General features: G+C 54.7%; 1 protein-coding gene and 1 long non-coding RNA gene across 5 annotated transcripts in view; one reads left to right on the top strand and one right to left on the bottom strand.

Annotated features, from left to right (window-relative positions):
- Nucleotides 1-1,086: 1,086 nt before the first annotated feature.
- On the top strand, nucleotides 1,087-20,314 carry RAB36 (RAB36, member RAS oncogene family). 4 transcript variants are annotated; one of them, XM_028828643.2, is made up of 12 exons: nucleotides 1,169-1,354; nucleotides 1,750-1,821; nucleotides 2,398-2,478; nucleotides 6,804-6,895; nucleotides 8,888-8,953; nucleotides 9,458-9,559; nucleotides 12,331-12,395; nucleotides 14,046-14,097; nucleotides 14,952-15,033; nucleotides 15,218-15,308; nucleotides 16,908-17,027; nucleotides 17,536-20,314. In XM_028828643.2, exons 1-12 carry the CDS (start codon nucleotides 1,169-1,171, stop codon nucleotides 17,598-17,600), a joined length of 1,074 nt encoding a protein of 357 aa, XP_028684476.1. In that variant the 3' UTR covers nucleotides 17,601-20,314. The 4 variants fall into 4 exon arrangements, with proteins under 4 accessions (XP_077806699.1, XP_077806701.1, XP_077806700.1 ...); XM_077950573.1 differs by lacking the exon at nucleotides 1,750-1,821 and having other exon boundaries at nucleotides 1,087-1,354; XM_077950575.1 differs by lacking the exon at nucleotides 1,750-1,821 and having other exon boundaries at nucleotides 1,122-1,354; nucleotides 15,218-15,288.
- LOC144331904 (uncharacterized) overlaps nucleotides 15,970-24,701 on the bottom strand; it is a 20,776-nt gene continuing 12,044 nt past the window's right edge. The window contains exon 2 of the long non-coding RNA XR_013399504.1: nucleotides 15,970-18,192. This is a non-coding gene — a long non-coding RNA (uncharacterized LOC144331904). The remainder of the gene's footprint in view (nucleotides 18,193-24,701) is intronic.

The raw sequence follows: 24,701 nt of genomic DNA, 5'->3' as shown, positions 1-24,701 counted from the left end.
AATTAGTAAGTGATCCCACAGCTTAACCTTCCCTTCTCATAAATCCCATTGGCACACTCCCCCTAATTCTCTATTTAATTCTTTGCTTCCCGCAGCGGACTCCAATTTCCCTGAGGGTGGACACCATGTCCGTTCTGTTTCCTTGTCTCCCCAGTGCTGGGCATATACCAGGAAGCTTTCAGTACGTGAATGAATGATTAATGGACTTGAATCAAGCTTTACAATATAAAAGCACTTTCACCATCTCATGTGATCCGTTGAAATAGATAGTTGCGTTTATTTTATAGTTGAGTAAACTGAGATGTGGAAGGTGGAACAACTCACCTAAGTTCACCCCCTAAGCCTCAACCTTAGCAGTGAAATTCACTAAAAGACATTAAACAGAGCCAGGTGTGGTGGCCCTTGACTGTAGTCCCAAGGACTGGGGAGGCTGAGGCGGGAGGATTCCTTGAGCCTCAAGAGTTTGAGTCCAGCCTGGGCAACATAGCAAGACTCCATCTCTTAAAAAAAAAAAGACATCGAACATCAGCCTCCAGCACACTTAGCTTTGAATTGAAGATAATTGAGTTAAATCTGTTTACCAAGGATTCCATATTGTGATGCAGAAAAGTTAAGGAGCTGGAGTTAAGTATGTTCTCAAACTGAACTCTGGACTTAGAAGCTGGTTCCACGGTTTTATAAGGGCCACGAGAGGCCATCTAGCCCAAAACAGCTAACTTTCCAAACCGAAACTAGTTCAGAGGGAATCACTGACTCAGGTCAGCTTTTTATTAAGGAAATTAATTTGGTACCGTGGGCTTTAGAAGCCAGGCATATAATATTCAGACAACACTGGATTCAGATCTATGCAGACTAAGGTCAGTAGGCAAGTCCATCTCCTGCAGCTGCAGGGTGCTTGACTCCAATTAAACATCAATACTACATCAGGAGCTCTTATGCCATGACCGCCCCACCCCTCCCAGCCGAGGTGATCACCAGAACCGGCGCAAATCTCTCCACTGTCAGCGCCAGCCAGAGCCCAGGCTCCGCCCCCGGGCCTCCACGGCCCCGTCCCCCGCCCCCCCATCCAGCACCGCCCTTGTTGTCTTGGTGATCTCTGGCTCTCCAGGGTGTCCGGGAGTCTCTCTGCTGCAAGCCCCGCCCAGACTCCGGGCCAGCTCTCGTTGCTATGGTGATCGCCAGTGCAAGCTGGATGCTTGGACGCGCCGCTGTCAGTCCAACGCAGACCCCGCCCACGACGTCGGCGATTCTTGTAGCCCGCCGGTCCCGCGCGGCTCTCGTTGCCATGGTGATCACCGCCGCTGGCTCTAGCGAACCAGGCCGCGCCGAGCCCCAGCTTTCGCAGCCACCGGTGGTGAGTCCGCTCGCCCACTCTGTCCGACCCTCCCGGTCACCCACGCCCGTGCTGGCACATCCCGTGGCCAGGACCGCGTCCGCGCCCACTTCCCGCCCTTATAACTTGAAAGTGGCCTAGGGCCCAGGGACGTCCTCATTTCCGGAGCGCAAACTCTGGGCCAGGCCCGCGCTGGTCGTGGAGGAGAGCCAGGTCAGATGCGGGAGGACAACCGGACTCCGCCAAGGACACCCAAGCGCAACCGGGAGAGGAGCCCGGAGAGAGAAAGGAGACAGAGGGCTGTTGAGGAGGCTGGAAGAGTCAGAGGCCTGGTGAAGTGAGGGCTTTCAGGGAAAAGGCCTAGTTGGCTGAAAGTTAGGGCCCCCAGGCCCACCTAGAGCCTTCATCCTTTGCAGACTAGGAGCAGGAGACCCCTCCCGACTCTACTTCCACTGCCTGAGCTGTGTCATGCCTCACAGCCCAGTAAGGTAAGCTCAGAGGGGAGCTCCTCCTTGGTAGACACCTGTCAAGGGGAGACCCAGGTCTTCTGACTCCCAGGCAGGGTGGGGCAGGCCTGGTTCCCCCATACCATGCTGCCTGCTGTATGCAGATTGAGAGAAATGGCCTCTGCCCCGTATTCCTGACGGAGAGGGAGGCCTGGATCTGGTTTTATTTATTATTCTTGAGACAAAGTCTTACGCTATCACCCAGGCTGGAGTGCAGTGGCACCTTAACAGTTCATTGCAGCCTTGACCTCCCAGGCTCAAGCATTCCTCCCACCTTCCTCCCAAGTAGCTGTGACTGCAGGCACAGGCCACCACGCCCTGCTATTTTTTTTTTTTTTTTTTTTTTTTAAGAGACTGAGGTCTCACTGTTGCCCAGGCTGGTCTCAACCTCCTGGGCCCAAGTGATCCTCCCACCTTGGCCTCCCAAAGTGCTGGGATTACAGGCATGAGCCACTGCACCCAGCCTGGATCTGATGAAAAGTTACGTGAAAACTCATGGGTGAGTCCCCAGGTATTTGCACAGCTCCTTAACTGTTTTTCTCCTGGTTGGGTCCACAGGACTCTGGAAGAATGAGGTCCTCCCTGACACCTTTGGGGCCCCCCGTGAGCCGCGACCGTGTCATCGCCACCTTCCCTAAGGTAGAGAGTCATCATGTCTGCAGTGCTCTCCTGGCACTGCAGCCACATCAGCTCTCCCCACTCTACACTCATGCCTGGAAGTAAAGCAGGTGAATCGAGGAGGTCTGTCCATTGCCAGATTTACCTTGAGGAGCTGGGAGACTGGCCATTGACTGCCCAAGGCGGGGTAGCAAGTTGACGGTGACACTGGGCAGCAATGTGGCCTGGAGGTTATAAGGGCTAGGATTTTGCAGCCAGACAGTCCTCTATGTGAGTCCTTCATTCTGATTCTGTCATTAAACTGTGTGGCTTGGCTGGGCGCGGTGGCTCACGCCTGTAATCCCAGCACTTTGGGAGGCTGAGGCAGGTGGAACACGAGGTCAGGAGATCGAGACCATCCTGGCTAACACAGTGAAACCCCGTCTCTACTAAAAAATTAAAAAAAAATTAGCTGGGCGCGGAGGCAGGTGCCTGTAGTCCCAGCTACTCGGGAGGCTGAGGCAGGAGAATGGCGTGAACCTGGGAGGCGGAGCTTGCAGTGAGCCGAGATCGCGCCACTGCACTCCAGCCTGGGCCACAGAGCCAGACTCTGTATCAAAAAAAAAAAAAAAGAAAAACTGTGTGGCTATGGGCAAATTACTCAACCTCTCAGAGCCACTGTTCCATGTTACATGGAGGTAATTCCTCTCATATTGGGTGCCTAGCTCACGGTATGCAGGAGCTCCCCTGCAGTCATGGTTGCTGTTGTTCTCATTATCATCATTATTATCAAAACAGCATTCCAGTTCCGTGACCCCAAATCCAGGGCTCTCTCTCCCCTTGCCATTCTGCCTCTGTTTTCTGCTGCAAACTCACAGCTCTCTTGTGTCTGTATTAAAATCCAATATTAATTGCAGCAGGGAATACAAATTGAGTACAACCTCCATAGGGGGCAGTGGACAATATTTACCAATATGGCAGATGACCCTGCCCTGTGAGATCCAGCCATCCCGTTTCTTTTTTCTTTTTTTTTAGAGACAGGGTCTTGCTCTGTCACCCAGGCTGGAGTGCAATGGTGCCATCATAGTTCAATCCTCTACCTCCTGGGCTGAAGCAATCCTCCTGCCTCAGCCTCCTGAGTAGCTAGGACCACAGGCATGTGCTACCATGCCTGGCTAATTTTTAATTTTTTTAATAGAGACGAAGTCTTGCTATGTTGCCCAGGCTGGTCTTGAACTCCTGGCTTCAAGCAATCCTCCCACCCAGGCCTCTTAAAGCACTGGAATTATAGGTGTGAGCCACTGCAACTGGCCTTGCCATTCCATTTCTAGGAATTTACTTGGCAGATATCCTGGCATGGGTTTACAATGTGCATAAGGATAGGGGTTGGAGCAGTTTTTTTTTGTTTGTTTGTTTGTTTTTGAGACGGAGTCTCACTCAGTCGCCCAGGCTGGAGTGCAATGGCGCAATCTTGGCTCACTGCAAGCTCCACCTCCCGGGTTCACGCCATTCTCCTGCCTCAGCCTCCCAAGTAGCTGGGACTACAGGCGCCCGCTGCCGCTCCTGGCTAATTTTTTGCATTTTTAGTACAGATGGGGTTTCACTGTGTTAGCCAGGATGGTCTCAATCTCCTGACCTCGTGATCCGCCCTCCTCAGACTCCCAAAGTGCTGGGATTACAGGCGTGAGCCACTTCGCCCGGCCGGGGTTGGAGCAGTTTGTAAGAACAGAAGATCAGATACAACGTAAATATCCTCGGAGAGGAGACTGGTTAAACAAGTCATACATCCTGGCACAGACGTGAGGAGGAATGAGGCAACCTTTTCAGGAGCTGACATGCAACGAGAGCCAAAGTAAACCGTTAAGTAAAAATGCAGGGTGTGGAACAGTGTGCAGTAGAGTGTGTGCAGCACACTCCTGTGTGTGAAAACAAGGATAGGGAGAAATGTCTGTTTGTTTATATATGCAGAAAATATTTCTGGAAGGAGAGATAAGCCCGTACTCTCAGTGATTGCGTCTGTGGCTTAGGACAGGTGCGGAGGGAGAGATCCTCTCCATGGAATGGCCTTTTGCATCTTAGATTCTGTGGCCAGGCTGGTGAGGAGGAGGTGACTCTAGATAGGTCCTGGGTATTTGGCGTATGTGGCCATTCCTCCTTCCCCCTTCTTTACCTTCCTCCCTAAGTTCCTTCTTCACACACCTACAGAGAAAGCCTTTGTGTCTCAGACCCGTAGACAATTCCCCATGGGTTTTCCATCTCAACAGAGGCTCAGGCAATTGTTTTCTCTGCAGAGCTTGACAGTGGTAACTAGGGATGACGGAGACTGGTCTTTCTTGAGTCAAAACGAAGGAAAGTGTGATTGGCATAAAACACTCCAGGTATCATGACATGAAGAACCCGTTGGCAAAGCAGATGGTGAGGATCAGAGTTAAGCAGGGTTGCCTGACATCACACAGCTGTGCCTGGTACCTCTGGGATTTGACCTGGCGGTGTCTGGCTCCAGAGCTCCCTACCCCAGGGAAGCAGTCTAGGGAATCTGTCCTGGTTTCACAGGTGGCATTCTCCCCTCTTGCCCATAATAGTCAGGGATCAAGGCCACTGCTGGCCAAGTTCATCCTGCACCCCAGGGCCCTGAGAAATTCAGAGCCAGGTTGGGCAGGGTCCTCAGACTGCTTGCCAGGCAAGTCCTTCCCTTTACTCTATGTGCCTCAGTTTCCCTGTCTCTGAAATCAGCTCACACTTCTTACCCTGCAGCCTTCATTACCATAGTCTTCCAGTCATCCTGTAATGACCATTGTGTCTGGGCCAGTCCCCAGCTTAAAGCCGTCATGGAAGCTGACAGAAAGAAGCAGCCAGCTTGTTCATGGTAGCTGCCACTCTTCTGCAGAAAAGCAGACTATCGGGCTAAGCTGCTCACCTGCATTATTCAGTTACTCCTCCAAAGACCACATGAAAAGGTGCCATTATGAGCATCCCTGTTTAACTTTTGAGGAAACTGGAGCTCAATAAGGTTCTGTAACTTGCCCTTTGCTAATCTCCTTTCACCATCACTGCTGCCTCAATCACTGAGAGGGCAGATGGGCCAGGCAGAGCCCGAATCGATGGCCAAGACACTGGGGCTGGGGGAGGGGAGCTATGGATCCAAGCAGCATCCAGAAGGACAGAGCAGGTGGCTGTGACTGTGCAGGGGTGGGGGGCGGGGGGGCGGGACCGTTGCCATACACAGATCACACCAACGGCCTCAACGGTGTCCTTCTCCGCACATCCTTGCCACATTTTGTATTTAGCCTGGGCCAATCCAATGGCAAAAAATAATGGTCATCTTTAATTTGTTTAATCTCATTTTTTTCTAATTACACACCAGGTGAGGGTGGCTGGGGTATATGCAGTTTTTTCTGACCCTGAGGCCCATGCTCTTAAACCACTGCTCAGGTCTGCCTTTCAAGAAATGTGGGCCGGGTGCGGTGGCTCAAGCCTGAATCCCAGCACTTTGGGAGGCCGAGACGGGCGGATCACGAGGTCAGGAGTTCGAGACCATCCTGGCTAACACGGTGAAACCCCGTCTCTACTAAAAAAAAATACAAAAAACTAGCCGGGCGAGGTGGTGGGCGCCTGTAGTCCCGGCTACTTGGGAGGCTGAGGCAGGAGAATGGCGTAAAAACCCGGGAGGCGGAGCTTGCAGTGAGCTGAGATCCGGCCACTGCACTCCACCCTGGGCAACATAGCGAGACTCCGTCTCAAAAAAAAAAAAAAAAAAAAGAAATGTGGACAACAGAAAGTGCCTTCTAGGACATTTTCCAGGCACATGTATGCATGTTTTTAAAACAAAATGTCATCAGAGATTCATGGAAGGTATGGATTAGAGACAGGGTCTCACTCTCTCACCCAAGCTGGAGTGCAGTGGCATGATCATAGCTCACTGCAGCCTCTATCTCTTGAGCTGAAGCAATCCTTCCACCTCAGCCTCCTCAGTGTCTAGGACCACAGGCATTCACTCCTGCACCTGGCTAATTGGATCTTGGAGGATCTGGGCACCAAAAGAGCTCCACTCCTTTCCACTTGAGAGGGTTGAGGCCCAGAGCAGACAGAGGCCTGTCACATGCATGCAGCAAGGGGACCACGACCCCAGGTGAGACCCAGATCTCCGAGTCTCTGCCTCGGCTCCCCCCTCTGGACTCACAAGGCCCCAGAGCCTCAAGGCTGAAGAAATAGAGGATACACATGACAGGTGGGTCAGGGAAAGCTATTGAGGCTGCCAGCTGTGAGGCCTAGGAAGGAAGGCTGGGAAGACCGTCTCCCCTCACTGCTTCGCTACGGGGAAGGAGCTGCAGCTTTGCAGGATGATGTGTCTGTCTGTCTCTTTGCAGTGGTACACGCCAGAAGCCTGTTTGCAGCTCAGGGAGCACTTCCACAGGCAGGTCAGCGCTGCCTGCCAACGCAGAAACACGGGGACTGTCGGGTGAGCCTGCAGGGTGTGGGATGGGGGAGCAGGTGGCAGGAAGGAATGAGTGCATGAATGCACGTGTGAAAGAATGAGCAAGTGAAACACACACACGAGGCTGGCGCAGCCCTGTACAGGCCTGAGGATGACTGGGGTTTTCATCTGGCTTCAGTTAACACACCTGCCACATGGAACAACTTTCCCTCTTCTAAGTCACGCAGGTGATTTTTCAGCTTGAGGTCTTGGCACAAGTCCATTTCCTCTGTCTGAAATGTCTTTCCTAATCCCCTCACTTCCCCTTCCCCTTCCCCTTCAGGTCTCAGCATAAGTGTCAAGTCCTCTAGGAGGCTTCTCTGACCCCCCACTACCCTTGCCCCCAAGCCTGGACTGGGGAGAATACCCTTCCTGGGTGCTCTTGTGCCCCCAAGAACGTATCTCACAGAATTGCAGGCTGGATTCCTCACTGGACCTAGCCCAAGAGGGCAAGGGCTGTGTCTGCCCTGTTCCTGCCGTGGCAGCACCTGCCACCACCGGCACAGGGATTGTGAAATAGTCATTCCTTCTTTTAACAAATAGGTACAAGGGCCTGCTTTTGCCCCTCTTCCTTAGGAGCTCATAGTCTGCTCAGGGAGTTGGCTGAGCTCACAGGGGTCACACAGGTGCGATGAGGCTGCCACAGAGCACAGCTAGAGGTTACCAAACTGCAGAGTGGGTGAGGCAGAGCTGAGATCAGAATGGCCGAAGTGGCCATGGTGGTGGAATGAGAGTAGTGGCATCTGTTGGGGAATGCTGGTGCCATATCAGGTGCTTCACGCAGATGATCTCCCTGACCCCTTATGGCAGCACTGGAGGTGGGGAGACTGAGGATCAGAGGGTACCTGCTGCAAGACCTTGTCAATACCTTTACTCATTCATAGGAGAAATGGAGTCAGAATGAAAGGGCCCTCTGGGAGCAGGGTAGACACAGTCCCTGCTCTCATGGACCTGGCGAGGTGACCTGCAGCCCAGGTCACCCGGTGACACAGTGGTGCCCTCTTGCTGTTTGCAGGCAGAGGAAGTGCCTGTCAGATATTTACCCAGGTTGGTTGCTGTGACCGTTTGCCTCCTTTGGGATGAGCTGCAAAAACTCTTAAGGTGTTGTCAACAGTCCTGGGAAGCTGGAACAATGGTACCTGTAGTCCCAGTTACTCAGGAGGTTGAGGTGGGATGATCATTCAAGCCCAGGAGTTTGAGATTAGCCTGGGCAATACAGCGAGACCCCGTCTCTAAAAAAATAATAAACAGTCCGAGAAATGCCTCTGCACAGAGTGTAGGACACACACAAAGGGTGAGGGTGGCGGCTGCTCTTGGGGAGCAGTGACCCCCAGAGAGCCCAAGAACCTCAGAGCTGATTCGCCTCAAGCCACAGCCCAGATGTATAGAGCCTGAGCCCTGTTCAGGGTGTGCCCTTGGCCTGTCTGACCCTTACGGATACCTCTAAGTGAGCAGGCCATGGTGGTGTCATGGTCAGGGAGTGCCTGCTTGCAAGAGGCCAGAACCCACATGGGCGCACAGCCCCAGGGGGTGCATGGGAGGGTGAGGGGCTGCCCGTCCCTTGTGCTGGGGTCTCCCTGCACGTGGACCCTGTGTCTGCACCCTCAGCACAGCTCCCCCACAGCATAGACATGCCCATGGCTACTGGTTGGTTACCAGAGCCGCACCCTGGCCTCCTGCCTCTGCCCCCTCCTCCTGTGACTTGGCCTTTTTTTATGCCCATTCCTAATTCTCAGGATGGGGACTTTGACCAAATGTGGTGAGGGGTGAAGCTCTAGGGGAAGCAGAGTCCCCAGCCTCTCCCATCTCCCCTCTGGAGAGTGTGGAGGGGAACACAGTGTTTCGGCAGGGTGGCCCATCCTGCGTCCAGGAGTGAGGGGTGTCTCACCAGCAGAGAGCTCAGGGAAGGAAGGGGCTGTGAGTGTGAAGACACCCTGGAAGGCATGCCCGAGGGCAACAAGGCCATATTTCTCACAGGCTCAAACTCTCCAAGGTGGTGGTGGTTGGCGATCTCTACGTGGGGAAGACCAGCCTCATTCACAGGTACAAGGCTTCCTCTGCCCCGTCGGCCACCTCCCCCAGCACCAGGTTGTCATACCTTTGCCTGGGTGGCCCAGATAGTATCAACATAGTGGAAACCATGTGGTTTCCAGGAACTGCCGGGCCTCAACCTGCTGGGAGCCAGATAAGGGGGTACAAGAAATCGGGGAGATGGCAGGGCTGGGCAGACATTGTGGCATCCCAGGAACCTGGCGCTTGTCAGACTGTCCCCCTGGGGCCAGGGCTTTCCCCTCTACTGCCCTCCCTGCAAATGGCTGCTCAGTTTCGTTCAGTTTCTAACTCGCAGCTTGCCTTCCGAGCTCCTGCAGCTTCCCTTTCCCCACCTTGTCCTTGCTGGCTGCCCTGCCCACCCGTGGCCTGTGTGGACCATCACTTCCTGATGGGAAGTGGACCTTATTTGCCTAAAGACCTTCACTGTCACAAGTGAAGCTTCCGGGCACATTTCTGTGAGTACACCCCCTGTGACGACTTCCTTATCCCCCACAGGTTTTGCAAGAACGTTTTTGACCGAGACTACAAGGCCACCATTGGGGTGGACTTTGAAATTGAGCGCTTTGAGATTGCTGGAATTCCCTATAGCCTCCAGATGTAAGTCGCTGTTTCCCCCATGACTCGTGGGCGGCTTCCTAGGGGCACTTGAGAAAGGATTTGGGGAGCTCCTGCACTGTGTCCATGTCAAGGAGGACTGGTCTAGACAAGCAGAGCCTGGGGGTGTTGTGTGACACTCAGCTTCCCAGCTCCCAGAACCCCCAGATGCTCCGTCAGTCCCAAAGTTGTCTCATTTTGGTCACTGACTCTGGGGAAGATGCCCACAGCCTGACCTGCTCACCTGCCCATGACCTCCCCAATCCCCCCCCTGCTCCTCTCGAGGCCCTGGCTCCAGTCCCTCCCTGACCTGGGCCTCCTGTGATCCCACTCACCAGGCCAGCAGAGTGGCCTCCAGCAGGTCGCTTCTGAGCTCTGAGCCTCTGTTCCCACCTGTAAAATGGGGTCAAATCCAGTCCCTGCGTGCCAGGCTTGGGCAAGGAGGGCTGAGATGGAGTCTGCAGCACCACATCCTTCCTCAGGTCTGAGGCACTCGTCTTCCTCCTCACACTGAAGCCTTCACTCCCTCTCCCCTGCCTTGCTTTCCTTCCACTTCTGTCTTTTTTTGTTTTTGAGATAGAGTCTTGCACTGTTACCCAGGCTGGAGTGCAGTGGCGCAATCTCGGTTCACTGCCACCTCCACTTCAAGCGATTCTCCTGCCTCAGCCTCCCAAATAGGACTACAGGTGTGCACCCCCACACCCAACTAATTTGTTTTTGTATTTTCAGTAGAGACAGGGTTTCATCATGTTGGCTAGGCTGATCTCAAACTCCTGACCTCAAGTGATCACCCGCTTCAGCCTCCCGAGTATCTGGGATTACAGGTGTGAGCCACCATGCCCGGCCCACTTCTGTTTGTCTTCCTTGCTAGGCCCTGGGAGTCTGACTCGCGATGGCCCCCACTGGCCTCAGCCCTTTCCTCTGCCTTCCTTCTGAGTGGCCCAGGGCTTACCCTCTCCCACCCCAGCTGGGCAGCTTCCCTCTGCCTCAGCACCTGGAGAATGCTGCAGGCCTGCCTGGGCCCGGGCCCTTACCTCTACTCTCCTGTGAGACCCTTCCATGTTCCCCTACATGGCTGGCCCTGCCCCCCATCTCCACTTGCCTGCTGGCATTCACCAAGCTCCTTCCTGGTGCCTGAGTTGGTTCCTCAATCCTCCATGCCCTGCCTGGACTGAGCCTTCAGATCCTATGGATGTCAGCTCATAACTCTGTCAAGATAGTGCCCCCTTCTCTCAGAACTTCCACAGCCCCAGCAAAGCCCTGGAGATGGAGGATAACAAATCTCGCCCAAGGGAGAGTACGGGTCAGTCAAGAGCAAAGGAGGCTGGGAGAACGCAAGGCTGCAGGACTGAGGGATCCAGAGAGCTGAGAAGAGCAAAGGACTGGTAGGGGTAGCCCAGGCGGAGCCGGGAAAGACTGGCTAGGGGCTGGGCTCACCCGTGTGACCACAGGCCATATCTCATTAGAGGGCCCTGAACAAAACAGGGACACTGCCCTGGCTCAGCCTCTCATTGTCTTACATTGAGGCCTTCGCCAGCCTCCCCACAGGCTCATCTCTAGGCCACCACCACCAGCTCCTCCCCCAGAGTCTTCAGATATGAAAGAAAATATGAATGAATTAATGAAAGAATGAAGACCAAACCTTCAGTGTCATGCTGGATCACTTGAAAAAAATTCAGACCATGGCCAGGCATGGTGGCTTATACCTGTAATCCCAGCACTTTGGGAGGCCAAGGCGGTCTGGAGTTTGAGACCAGCCTGACCAACATGGAGAAACCTCATCTCTACTAAAAATACAAAATTAGCCGGGCATAGTGGTCCAACTTGGGAGGCTGAGGCAAGAGAATTGCTTGAACCTGGGAGGTGGAGGTTGCAGTGAGCCAAGATCATGCCATTTTACTCTAGCCTGGGCAACAAGAGCGAAACTCCACCTCAAAAAAAGAAAAAAGAAAAAAAATTCAGACGATTGATGTCTTGTTTGTGATTTGTCTACTTTGCAGTTTATTGAGAAAAGTTCAATTTTGATCTGTTGACCTTAAAAAGCAATGAATTGGGGAAGAATTTTCAGACTCAGCCCTGCATAGTGACTCCCTGCTTTGTTCTAAACCAGGGCAGGTAGATCTCACTAGGTGCTCTTTCCCCTCTTCTAGACTGTGCCCATGGCAGACATCATTAATCGATTGTTGTACTCCTTTCCATGGAGCCAGAGCTTAGCTTCTAATTTCTTCTCACTACTGTGCTCCAAAGAGCTGGAGTTAACTGCTGAGATCCACCTGTTGCTCCGCTGTTAGGTATCCCCAACCCCTACTTTGGGACCTGCAGCGTGGAAGGTGAAGCAATGCCCCAGTCACACCCAAGCAAGTGGTAGAGCCACTGCTGGAGGCCCAGCCTGGAGCCCCAGTGCCATTCACAGAGCCTTCTCTACAAGTGGACTGCTACATCTTCAGAGCGAGGCATGTCTTGGGCCATATGTTCCATTTTAATGTCTCATTCAGAAGGGAGTGAGCTGCAACTCCATCCATCCAAGCAGCAGAACAACTAATGCCACACCCTTCTCCACTAGGAATGAGAGAAGTCCACTGGGGGCACCCTAGGAAGGGATCATAAGGAGCTGGGGGTAGGGACAGCTGGCTCACAACAGGCACTTCCTGAAGCCCATGCAGCTGGCAGAGACCCTTAGGGTCTCCCACCCATGGTCCCATAATCTGTTGGCTCAAGACACTGTGATTGTGTAACCTGACATCATTTCCCTTTCTTTCTCACCCACCTCACAGCTGGGACACAGCCGGGCAGGAGAAGTTCAAGTGCATCGCATCTGCCTACTACCGGGGCGCCCAGGGTGAGCAACATGCCACGTCGGGGCTCTCAACCGCGTGCAGCAGCGGGGTCTCTGCCAGGCTCCACAGTGGGAATCCCAAGTTCTCTGCACAGGCACCTGTTTTCTGTCCTCCGAGACCCACTGAGAAAACCCCCAGGCCACTACTTGGGAACAGGGAAGCTGCCTTCATCCCCAGGCCCTGGCTGACCTTGGCGATCACACCCTTTAAGGACCCTGTGGTAGTGGGTGCTGGCTTTAAGTCTCACCCCAGTTTCAGCTCATAAAGATGCTCAGAGATGAAAGTGCTTTTCCAGAGGCTCAGAGAAGGGCAGCGCTGGACTCCCAGGGCAGGTGGGAGGAGGCTTGTCTTGTCTTAGCAGAGGGGGCTGGGCCAGGGAGGAGGAGTGAAAGGGGGACCTCGGGAGGACTGGCAGGTCCCACGTGGGGGCCAGCAGAGCTGGGTGCCCACCACTTCCATGGCCAAGGGCAGCCAGGTGGTGCTGGGCAGGGCTCACCGTCAGCAGGGGGCGGCAGCATAAGCTCCTATCGCCTACCCCACCTTCCCAGGAAGAAGACAGAAATGGATTTCAGTGGGAGATGTGAGAGAACCTCAAAAGTATCCAAAACCAGACTCAAATTATAAGGCACCGTTATGTCTACTCGGTAGTGGTGAAAAAGTTACAACATTTTATTTTAGACTTAAAAGAAGCAAAAATAGGAACAAACCATGCAGCCCTCAGCTATGGGTTGGAGCTCCAGCTCTGCCCTGGCCACATGGCCTCCTGCGCCCTTTGCCTCTTCGGGCCTCTCTTCTCAACAGGATGCTTCTCCCCTGGGAATAAGAGGTGCGAGGCGCCTGGCCCACCTCTACACATGGCAGCCTGGGTGCTGTCATCCCTATCCTGTTTTCCCCTTCCTTTCTCTTCCCACCTGCCTTGGAAGGGGTGTGGGTCTCCCTGAAGCCTTAAGCCAAGGTGCAGAGGAAGCCCCTGTCCGGCCCTGGTCACACCCCCGGGGGCAGTAGAGAGCATTTGCCTGTAATGTCCTCCACATGGGGGTCCCCTCAGGACCCCAACAGGACTGGGGTGCGGCCAGTGATGAGAGGAGCTGAGGGCCCGGGCTGCATCTGCCGGTTTTCTGCCCAGCTGGTTCCCCGGAAGTTGTTTCGTTAAAGTGGGTTGTTGCAAACCATCACTGCTGTAGCTGCCACTGGTTGAAAGTTGGCCCTGTATCGGGCCCTGGACTAACAGCTTTTTAAAATGGCTGCTCTCGTTTAATCCTCACAGCAACCCTGAGAGCTAGAGGTCTCATCCTCACCGTTTTACAGATGGGGAAACTGAGGCTCTCAGCAGTTAAGGCCCTCACCTGAGCTCCCTTCACCATAAGTGGCAGAGGGTGTCTGATGCTAAAGCCCATGCGCTCACTCCATGCCCACCTTGTCCTGCCTCCCTGGATCCCACACTGAGGCTGGGCTGCCGGGTGCAGGCTGGAGGGTCCTGGTGGGGGACAGCCATGGGGTATCTCCTCCTCAGCCTCCACTGTAGGAGGTTCCGGTGCTGAATGCCTGGGGGGCTGCCCTGGCTGTTCCTTGGGAGCTGGGCACCTCTTGGGGAGCCCCCTTGCCCGCCTCACCTGGCACTGATTGGCTGTTGGCTTTTTCCGGGTGTCCAGTGATCATCACGGCCTTTGACCTCACTGACGTGCAGACCCTGGAGCACACCAGGTAAGTCTGGGCTCTGTGGCCCCTGCAGTCTCCCTGGGCTCAGGAAGCTGCCTGGAAGGGCTCCCAGAGCCCGGCCAGTGGACCCTGACCCCATGGTGGGTGTGAGTGACTGGGCCCCTTGTCAGAACCAGCTGCCCACGGGCCACTTACTGTCCAGCTGCCTTTAACCCTAGAGATTTGTCCCCATTTATTCTGGAGGGGTCAGCACATGAGTGTGAGCTCAGCACAGCCGCCCCAGGCGCGTGCTCAGAGGGGCCCCAGCCCGCTTCAATACTCTGCCTTTGCTGTGTTGCAAGTCCTGATACTTTTTGAATGAGGTGCCTCACATGTTCAGTTCACTCTGGGCCCTGAAAACTGTATCGCCAGTCTTTGAAGGGACATGAATTTGGCACTTGCAGTCTCGAGAAGAGAGAATTGGCAATGTGACCCATTCAAGAGGCCATCTACTTCTGCTGGGAATTGGCCAGCTACTGGAGCAAAGCCCTCTCGCCTTACCTTGGTCTGGGGCATTCGCACCCAGCATCTTCCAAACCCGGTGAGGGAGGCGGGGGTGACCATTCTAGTTGATAAACGTGCAGGACTCACGCAAGGTCTCACCGGGAGAGGCCAGAGGGGGGCCAGGAGGGGTCTTCACCACCTCCAGCCAGGGCTCTGGTATTCCCACCCCTTTGGGTCCAGCTAAGGCCCTTCCGGCTGGAGGTGCAGCATCCTCTCAGCCAGTGTGGGCCAGGAAGCCCTCCTTGTCCCTCCCAGCCCAGCACCCCAGCCCTGGGGAGGTCCCAAGTGTGCTCTCTGCCCCTTGTTTGGGGTGGGAGGATGGGTGAATCTCTCAGCCTCTCCCCCTTGCACTCCAGGCAGTGGCTGGAAGATGCTCTGAGGGAGAACGAGGCAGGCTCCTGCTTCATCTTCCTCGTGGGAACCAAGAAGGACCTTCTGGTGAGCAGAGTGGCACTGGAGGTCTGGGTGGCCCTTGGGAAAATGCCTTCCCTTTCAGCCCTCATTGGAGGAGCCATGGCGGGGGAGGGAGGCGGCACAGTGGGAAGCAGGCAGCGGCCTATCCCCCAGGGCCTCCCTGCAAGAGAGCCCGGGACGCTGGGTCAACAAGGGCTGTTTCTCTCAGTCAGGAGCGGCATGTGAGCAGGTCGAAGCAGAGGCCGTGCACCTGGCCAAGGAGATGCAGGCCGAGTACTGGTCGGTGTCGGCCAAGACCGGTGAGTGGGCCGGGGCTGTCAGCATGGTGGGGCAGAGCCCGGCTCTCGGGCCAGTCCCATGGGGCCTGCCATGCAGCATTTCCCTCTGCAGCCAGCCATCTGTTCCCTCTGTGGCCCTGTGCACACTGGCATCACAGCCCTGCTGTGCTGGTGCCTGGCAGCGTCTTTCATTGCCTAAGAGGAGCTGCCTCATCTCTAGAAGGAGGCTGGGAGGCCTGCCCCACAGATGGGGGAATAGTGACTCCAACCCTGTGTCTTGCCGTGCTGGCCCGTTCTCCAAGGCAACCCCATAACTACTCATGAGGCAGGTTCCATTTTATGCCTGTGAAGTAACTTTCAGGGTCACAGGGTGGCAGGACCAGGACCCAAACACACTCTCACCTGTAACCACTGCACTGTCCTGCTTCCGGCCCTGAAATGCCAGGCATGTGACATCATCTGGCATAGAGAAGGGCCCAGTGACAGGGGCTCCACACCTTCCAGTATCACTGTGGCTCACAGACCCCAGCTCTCACTGAACGCACTGCCCACCGGGTCTATCCCTGGCCATACTGGGCCCCCAGCCCAAGGCAAGATGCCCAGCATCTTTGAACCTCCATCTCCTCATCTGGGAAGCAGGTGATGCCATCCATCTCCCTTTTTTGTGAAAAAACTTTTTAAATTACAAAAGCCATGTGTATTTACTGAGGAAAACAGAAAATCCAAAGACACAAAGAGCAGATGGAAAACACAGGTTGTTGGGGGATGAAATGAAGTCATACACAGGGCCTGGAACATAATAGGCCCCCAAGGCTCTGGGGACTCAGGAATTGGGCCCAGTAGTCTTTACCCTGTGTAAGAGGGGACAGCAGATATCTAGTCAGAGACTGGGTTGAGCACTGAGGGTTGGCATCACAAGTAGAAGCACCACTTCCCGTCCAACACAAACAACTGGCAGTATCTTCCACTGCTCCTTCCTGACAGTGAGAACTGCTCTGTGAGACCCTCCCTCCTTTATCAGAGTAACAGTAAGTTCACCAACAGCTCACTATGGGCAAAGCAGAACTGCCCTGTGCGGTTGTGCAGGTTGCTGGCTGCACAAGGGCAGTGTGCATGTTAAGGGCTGGAAACTGGCCTGCTCTCTGATGGGCAGCCACCTCTACCTGGAGGAGGATGCATAAAGGCTCCGTGTGGGGGCTGACAGCAATTCAATCCTCACAGCCCCACTGGACAGGTATGGAAAGTGACAGGAGGGCAGGCATATGTCTGTCCTGAGTTCCACATGTTCCAACACCTGGGCCATATTAGCATCTGATTGGAAGAGGAGATGCTGGGAAGCAAAGACTCAGAAGTTTGAGGGAGTGGCCCAAGCAGGCAGTGGGGTGGGAGTGGGGAGGCTGGAGCCAGGTGGGAAGCCAGGCCAGTGGGCCCTGCCCCGGCATTGTGCTGTCCATGTGACTGGGTGGGGCTGTGCCCTCCTGTGGTCACTGTTACTGTCAGGGTGCTCTAGAAAGGGCTATGTGCCAACCTGAAGGTGGGCTGGCCTGGCTTTCACACCCAGATGCATTAAGGGGCAAGGACAAACACTGATGAGGTCCTGGCTGTCTTGTGAGCCCACAGGCGAGAACGTGAAGGCATTCTTCAGCCGTGTAGCCGCCCTGGCATTCGAGCAGTCGGTGCTGCAGGACCTGGAGAGGCGGAGCAGTGCCCGGCTCCAGGTCGGCGATGGAGAACTAATCCGTGCGTATAGATGTGGCTAGGTTGGGCTGGGGAGCAGACTGGAGGCCTAAAATCCACATGCACCATCCTCCTGTCACCCGAGACCCTCCCATTTTCTGAACTTGTGGCCCTCTCCTATCCCTTGACTCTCCTCTCAGGGTGTCATTGCAGCCTTGGGCCTGTAGCCTCCCTGATCCCACCTGCCAGGTGAGAGCCTGTCCCTAGCCCTCCCTCGTCTCCTGACACATGGACCTCATGGACATCCATTTGGTTCTCATGGCCCGGGCTGGGCATCCCAGGCCCTGCAGATGTGTCCTGGCCCCGGCTTTCCCAGTCTGCAACTTTGCCCACTCTGTTCCAGTGCCTGGAATGCCCCTCAGCCTCTTGTCCTGTGTCAAGTCATTCAGGCCTTGAACAACAGGGCCAGGAGCTTCAGCTCACAGCTCTGACTCTCAGGGCCGGCATCCCCTGCCCAGTGTCAGCTACAGGATTCTTGGTTGATGCTAAATTACTTCTCACCTCCTTATAGGAATGGAAGGGAGTCCACCTGAGACCCAGGAAAGCAAGAGGCCCTCCAGCCTGGGCTGCTGCTAGCTGGGGCCTGCGTGGAAGGCCTCTGCTCCCTGCATGCACACGGACGGGAACTTCCGTGACTGGAGCGGAGACTGGAGCCCGAGCTCTGCAGTGGGTCTGCCCTCAAGCTGTAGTTCCAGTCCCTCCACCCATCCACTGCACTCAGCCCCAGGGCACAGTCACTTCTCTGTTGCAGGTTGGGCGCTAGAAAAGGCCCCCGCTGGCTGCCTGGGAGCCCCACACCACCAGGCCAGTGCAGGCACTGTGGTGGTCCCCTGAAAGGCCAGTCCATTGGCAGGGTCATCAGTCACCTTTGGCCTCAAGAGGCCTCAGAGCTGCAAACTCCTGCACTGGTCTATATCCCTCGGCCATGGCCCACACCAGCAGTCAATCCTGCACTCTTTCCCAGTGATCTTGGATGTGTCCCCAGGATCCATCACAGTGTTCCAGGCAACGTGGACTTGTCAAAGTCAGCACCTGAGGGAGAGGCCACCTGCCATTCCCCCTGGGAGTTTTCTCTTGTCAGCAGGACTTACAGTTCTGGGTGTCAGAGCTTCAGGCCTCACTGTCCTTCTGCCCCGGATGCTCAAGGTTCCTGGGAAGACCAGCACCTCTGGAGGACAATGGACAAAGTCTCTTAGACCTTTTCTGGCTGAAGGGTTGTCTCTGGCACCTCTGAGATCCCTAGGTCCTGCCCTCCTGGTCAGTGGGCCAGGATGTGCAGAACAACCACTCAGGCCTTTCTGGCCCACCTGGACAGTGCATTTACGTGTGTGCTGCGGGAGGAAGGCTGCACAGCTGCCCTAGGGTAACTCACTCTGCAGCCCTTGAACGTGGCACTGCCCACCTCTAGCACTCAAACTGGGCCTATGCCCACTGCTGCCTCTCCATCCCTCTCTCATTGGCCTGCACATCTCTTAGGACCTTTGTAATGGTGTCCATGCATCTTTGGAGGACTTCAGAGGCCCTGCCGAGTCCAGCATGTTCCCGTCTCCGACACGGCCTCCCCCTGCAAACGCAGAGCAGGCGGAAATACTCAACACCTTGCCCAGCGTCTCTGCCCAGTATGCTTGTCCACGGAATCTTCTCACAGCTATGAACCAGCCCCACCGCCCCATGCTCCTGTTGCCTGGCTATGCCCACTCATCCCACCCACCCCGTGCTGTTGCTTCCCGTAGATGATGAGCACCTTGCGGGCAGGCTTCTGATCAGTGCCATTCTCCTAGGGCCTGGCACACTGCAGCTGCCCTGTAAATGTTCAGCTCAGCAATTGCCAAATACCAGTTAGGGAAGAACACTGGCATCTTTTTCTGTTCATTCTCCCTTGGACATATTTTTTGCACATTTTTATATAAATGACTTTTTTTTTTTTTTTGAGATGGAGTTTTGCCCTTGTTGCCCAGGCTGGAGTGCAATGGTGCAATCTTGGCTCATTGCAACCTCTGCCTCCTGGGTTCAAGTGATTCTCCTGTCTTAGCCTCCCATGTAGCTGGGATGACAGGCATGTGCCACCACGCCCGGCTAATTTTGTATTTTTAGTAGAGATGGAGTTTCACTATGTTGGTCAGGCTGCTCTCAAACTCCTGACCTCAGGTGATCCGCCCGCCTCAGCTTCCCAAAGTGGTGGGATTACAGGTGTGAGCCACCATGCCTGGCCATAAATAACTTTTATTTATTTATTTTTATTTTATTTGCTTTTCTTGAGACAGAGTCTCGCTCTGTCGCCCAGGCTGGAGTGCAGTGGCGCCATCTCAGCTCACTGCAAGCTCCGCCTCCCGGGTTCACGCCATTCTCCTGCCTCAGCATCCTGAGTAGCTGGGACTACAGGTGCCGGCCACCACGCCCAGCTAATTTTTTATATTTTTAGTAGAGACGGGGTTTCACTGTGTTATCCAGGATGGTCTCGATCTCTTGACCTTGTGATCCACCCACCTCGGCCTCCCAAAGTGCTGAGATTACAGGCGTGAGCCACCTTGCCCAGCCTCCATAAATGACTTTTAAAGGGGTTGTATGTTTAGTGTGAACAAAGACAGTACAAAGCATATAAAATACAAAGTGGAAGCCCCCCACCATGTTGGCTGCACCCCTGAAGTAAGCTCTGCTAACAGTCGGGACAATTGCTTCTGAACTCTGCGCCTTTGCCTGCACAGCCAGTGTTGATGGCTTGTTTGTTGTTTTTACCAGAGTGACCTCCTTCTGGACATACTCACTGGCAGCCTGCCTTCCTAGGGAGCTGGCGCTGAGCCCTCTCCCTGTTGGCACACGAAGAGCCTCCTTCCTGTAGCAGCGCCCAGTTTTCCTTCATGTGGGCGGATCGCAGTTCATTTGACCCTTCCCATTCGCAGGCCATCCGGCTTGTGTCCAGCTTTTAGCTCTTACCGATGGTGCTGCAATGGCCATTCTTGTAGTTATAGCTTCGCATACTCAGGAAGGCCTCTGGACTGTGGCCCCCAGCCTCGTCCACTAAGTGCAGCCTGTGGTCGGGCAGACAGCACTGGGGTCCATTAGGAAGACCAGGTTCACTGGGCATAAGCTTCACAGGACAGGAGAACCTGGCCATGGTGGACTGTTGTTCTCCACAGCTCCCTTCCCTTGCCCCTCAGGCCTCCAGGATGTGTTTACGGGGGGCACAGGGGGTGGTGTCCAGCTGTTGCCAGCTTCTGAGCTAGGGCTGCACTGCCTCACATACATTATGTAAATGGTCCTTGATTAAATCCTCCTATTACCTCCGGCAATGTGCCAACTGATTCCCGCGCATGCTGACTGACAGCTGTGGCTTCTCCAACTTTGATAGTTGGCCTGGGAGGACAGAAGAATAAGGTTGCCAGGGAAACGCAAGGGGCTCAGTTGTCCCCCCCACCCCAAGTTGATGCAGCATCTTCTCGGTCAGAATCGCTTCAGAGTGGTTTGCGCACCCTCACTTTGATGATTTAATGAAGACATTTCCTTCATTCCCAGCATCGGGCAGTAAGTTTCCTGGACAGAGGCACTTTCTGTTGGTCTGGTCCTGCGGGCCCAGGCAAGCAGCCCCCTGCAGCCAAGGCACAGCAAGTGACCACGGTGACTACATCCAAGTGCTGCTAAAATGACTTTTCCCTCCTCCCTGTTTCCCCGGACCCTTCCCTGTTCTCTGTCTGTCTGTGTGTCCTTCCATTCATCTGTCTCTTCTGCTGGACACATTTACCTGAGGCAGGTCCTCTCCTGTCACTTCCTGGCTTCCCAGGGCTAGGTCCCAGGGTGCTCTCGCTCTGGCGCTCGAGGCTCCTCACCACCCAGCACACCCCACCCCCACAGGCCGGTGCTCCAGTTTCATCCCTGGTCACAATGCAGTCTTTGCAGATGCCAGGCCCCTCTTCTGTGCCCAACAGCTGGGACACCCCTACTCCCAGAGGCATTTGTGGACACCCCCACTGCTCTCGCAGCACTTGATACCTTGAGTGTGACTGGTCACATCTGGGCTTTCTCCCCCACCCATCTGTGGAACCCCAAGGACCAGGACAGTGACCTCATCACCTCTACTGTCTCCCCTCGCACCTCCGGGAGGAAGGGCCCACAGTAGGTGCTCAATAGATGTGTAAAGAAGGCAGGGAGGCAAGGAGGTTGCTCAAACAAGACCATGCTCCCAGCAGACAGATTACACTCTGAGCCAAGATGCCACCACACGAACCTTAGACCTGCCTGGGGAACATTCCTGTGCTTGGCTCTCCTTGGTGGCCAGGGACAGCTGTGCCTCATCCCTCACTTGCAAACCCCAGTCCTGTCTGACCCAGAGACCCTCACAGCGCATCAGCCAGTGAAGGCGGTTTGGGGCCGGAGGATATGTTCTGATATTGGAAAGAGCTTGGTAGGAGCCAGCCACAGCAAGTTTCAGGGCAGAACTGAACAGGTCTTGCTCATGCCGCTAGAGAGGCTCTGGGCACAGGAAATAATTGGACTTGGGGCAGAAAAACGTTTGCGCTATTTACTACTACGTAACAAATCACTCCAAAACTTCATTGCTTAAAGCAACAAGCATTTATTATTTCTCATGATTCTACGATTTGACCAGCTATTCTTCTGCTCCCTGCTTGGTGGCTGGGCCACTAAGATGACTTTCCCAGAGTCCAAAATGGCCTCCCTCATATGGCTGGCAGGTGGTGTGGCCCAGCATGAATGTTTGGCAGGGCCTTGCCACATGGCAGCTTGGGCTTCCTCACAGCATGGTGACTGGTTTCTAAGGACTGTTTCCAGGCCGGGCGCAGTGGCTCACGCCTGTAATCCCAGCACTTTGGGAGGCCCAAGGCAGGCGGATCGCAAGGTCAGGAGACAGAGACCATCCTAGTTAACATGGTGAAACCCTGTCTCTACTAAAAATACAAAAAATTAGCCAGGCATGGTGGCGGGCGACTGTAGTCCCAGCAGCTACTTGGGAGGCTGAGGCAGGAGAATTGCTTGAACCCCGGAGGCAGAGGTTGCAGTGAGCCGAGATCGCGCCACTGCACTCCAGCCTGGGCAACAGAGTGAAACTCAATCTAAAAAAAAAGGCTGGGCATGGTGGCTCATGCCTGTAATCCCAGCACTTTGGAGGCCGAGGCAGGTGGATCATGAGGTCAGGAGATCAACACCATCCTGGCTAACACGGTGAAATCTCGTCTCTACTAAAAAAATTAGGTGGGCACCTGTAGTCCCAGCTACTCAGGAGACTGAGGCAGGAGAATGGCGTGAACCCGGGAGGCAGAGGTTGCAGTGAGTCAAGATCGCACCACTGCACTCCAGCCTGGGCGACACAGCAAGACTCCATCTTAAAAAAAAAAAAAAAAAAAAAAAAAAAAAAAAAAAAAAAGGAGTGTTTCCAGAGACAAGCCCCAATGTACATGTGCTTATAAAGCCTCTGTTTGCATCACACTTACTATAATGGGGCATTTTGGCCAAATGTCCAAAGCCCAGAGTCAGTGTGGGAGGGGACTTCATAAGGGTGTGAAGAACTGGAGGTCTGATGCATTGGGGGCCAATATAGGGAACTAAGGGAGACAGTGAGAAGATGAAGGGCCGTATCCCAATGTCTGCTCCGTTTTTGTCCTGAGGCAAGGCAAGGGCTTTCTCCCTATGCAACAGCTCCTTACCCTGACCTTTGCCAGTGAACTCAATGTAGAGGTGCTTCCTCAAGGAAGTCTGCTTCGGCCTCTCCAGTTGGGTCAGGTTGCCCTTGATCCCTATCCCGGTCTCTTGAGGCATCCTGATTTACAATTCTCTTACCATCCTGGTGGCCTTGGTGGCCTGCCTTGTGCACTGCTGCGTCCCCAGCACCAGTAAGCCTCGGAATGAGTGCATGGCTGGTCTCACAGTGCAGCCTCACACAATGTTGTTAACAATTGGTGCTCTCTCTACACCTTGGCTCCCAAGAGGGAGAGGCCAGAGCCCAGGTCACCCCGGACCCCGGCAGGCACCACCACCCACCACCCACTCGAACCCACTTGCAGTGGAAATTCTGACCCAGTGTTCCCCAAAGCAGAAGTCATCCAGGAGCGGGGTGCCTCCTGGGGGAGTAGCAAGAGCCCCATTTATGGAGCATGCTCTTTGTGCCAGCCCTGTGTGCAGTGAGTTGCTCTGGAAGCTTGTTTAATCGCGGCAATGCTGTGGGCTCATTACCACCCCCGCCCTGTCCCCGCCTAACAGGTGGGGAGACCGAGGTGCAGACAGCTGAAAAGATGGCACACACCTGAGCACCTTCTCCTCCTCAAACTCCTGGTCCCTCCCCTGCCTCTGTTCCCAACCCCACTTGGAGTCTAATCCCAGTGGGAATCTGCTCCAGGTGCCCTCACCCCTGGGGCTCAATGTCCCTCAGTCAGGTGGCCCCAGCACACTGCCATCCAGGGTTGAACCCCAGGAGTTTATTCGCATGGCCCCAACCAAGCTCAGCTCTCCTCAGGGTCCCCCGGCTGAGCCTTCCCCTTCCCTGCCACTCCCTGCACCCTCCCAATGTGAGTCTATGAGTCCATCCTTCCCAGCCCACCGGCCATGGTGACAGGCTCCATAGGGACCGGAGCAGGGCAACTGCTCTCAGCATCCTTCAACCCTGTGCCCTGGGCGCCTGCCTGTCTCCCCCTCCTCCCAGTCCTGCTGCAGGCCTCTGGAGTGGAGACGAGGCTACCAGGATCCATTCGACTCGCATTTCAGCCTGGGGGATGGGATGGGGACCACTGCCAGACAAACCTCACTCTCTGGAGGAATGCAGGGCATCTTAACCCAGGAGAGCTCAGGTCACCTACAATCTAGGTAACTGAGTATTGAAATGGACAGAGGATCGGTTAAATTGACACGTTCACTCATTCATCAACTTTTTTTTATTTTTTATTTTTATTTATTATTATTTTTAAGGCAATACAGCCAGGGGCTCACTGTGTTGCCTGGGCTGGCCTCAAACTCCTGGGCTCAAGCAATCCTTCTGTCTCGGCCTTCTGAGTAGCTGGGACTACAGACACACACTACTGCACCTGGCTTCATTTACTTTTTTTTTTGAGATGGGGTCTCGCATTGTTGCCCAGGCTGGAGTGCAAGGGCGTGATTATAGCTCAGTGCAGCCTCAACTTTCCATCATCAAGCAATCCTCCCACCCCAGCCTCCCAAGTTGTTGGGACTACAGGCATGAGGCAGCATGCCCAGCTAATTTTTAATTTTTTAAAAAAATTTCACAGAGACAGGGTCTTACTGTGTTGCCCAGGCTGCACTAGCTCTTACTCATTCATGCATTCAGCTTTTCTGGAGCCCCCTTTCTGGCCCAGCCCTTTGCATTCTCCCATTCACTCCTCCCACAGCCCACATGGCAGATGCCAGCCCGACCCCATTTTCACAGGTAAGCCAGGCTTGGCATGGGGCATAAGCCCTCGGTCCACACAGGTGGGGCTAGACTGGGAGGCAGCTCCCTCCAGCTCTTGGAGCCAGCTCCCTCCAACTCTTGGAGCCCTGGGCCCCTGGGGATGCTGGCAGGTAGCCAAGGAATCCTAGGCTTGGAGGGGACTGCAGAGGGACCCAGCAACCAAGGGAGCCCAGGACAGGGATGAGAGAGGACAAGTGGGGTTTTCAGAGGAAGAAACTCATAGCACAGAGAGGGACTCCTCCTCTCCTGAGAGAGAAGTGGCTCCT

This window comes from Macaca mulatta, chromosome 10 (assembly GCF_049350105.2).
Source record: "Macaca mulatta isolate MMU2019108-1 chromosome 10, T2T-MMU8v2.0, whole genome shotgun sequence".
Classification (NCBI taxonomy): Eukaryota; Metazoa; Chordata; class Mammalia; order Primates; family Cercopithecidae; genus Macaca; species Macaca mulatta.
This window is presented reverse-complemented; position numbering and strand designations above follow the sequence as displayed.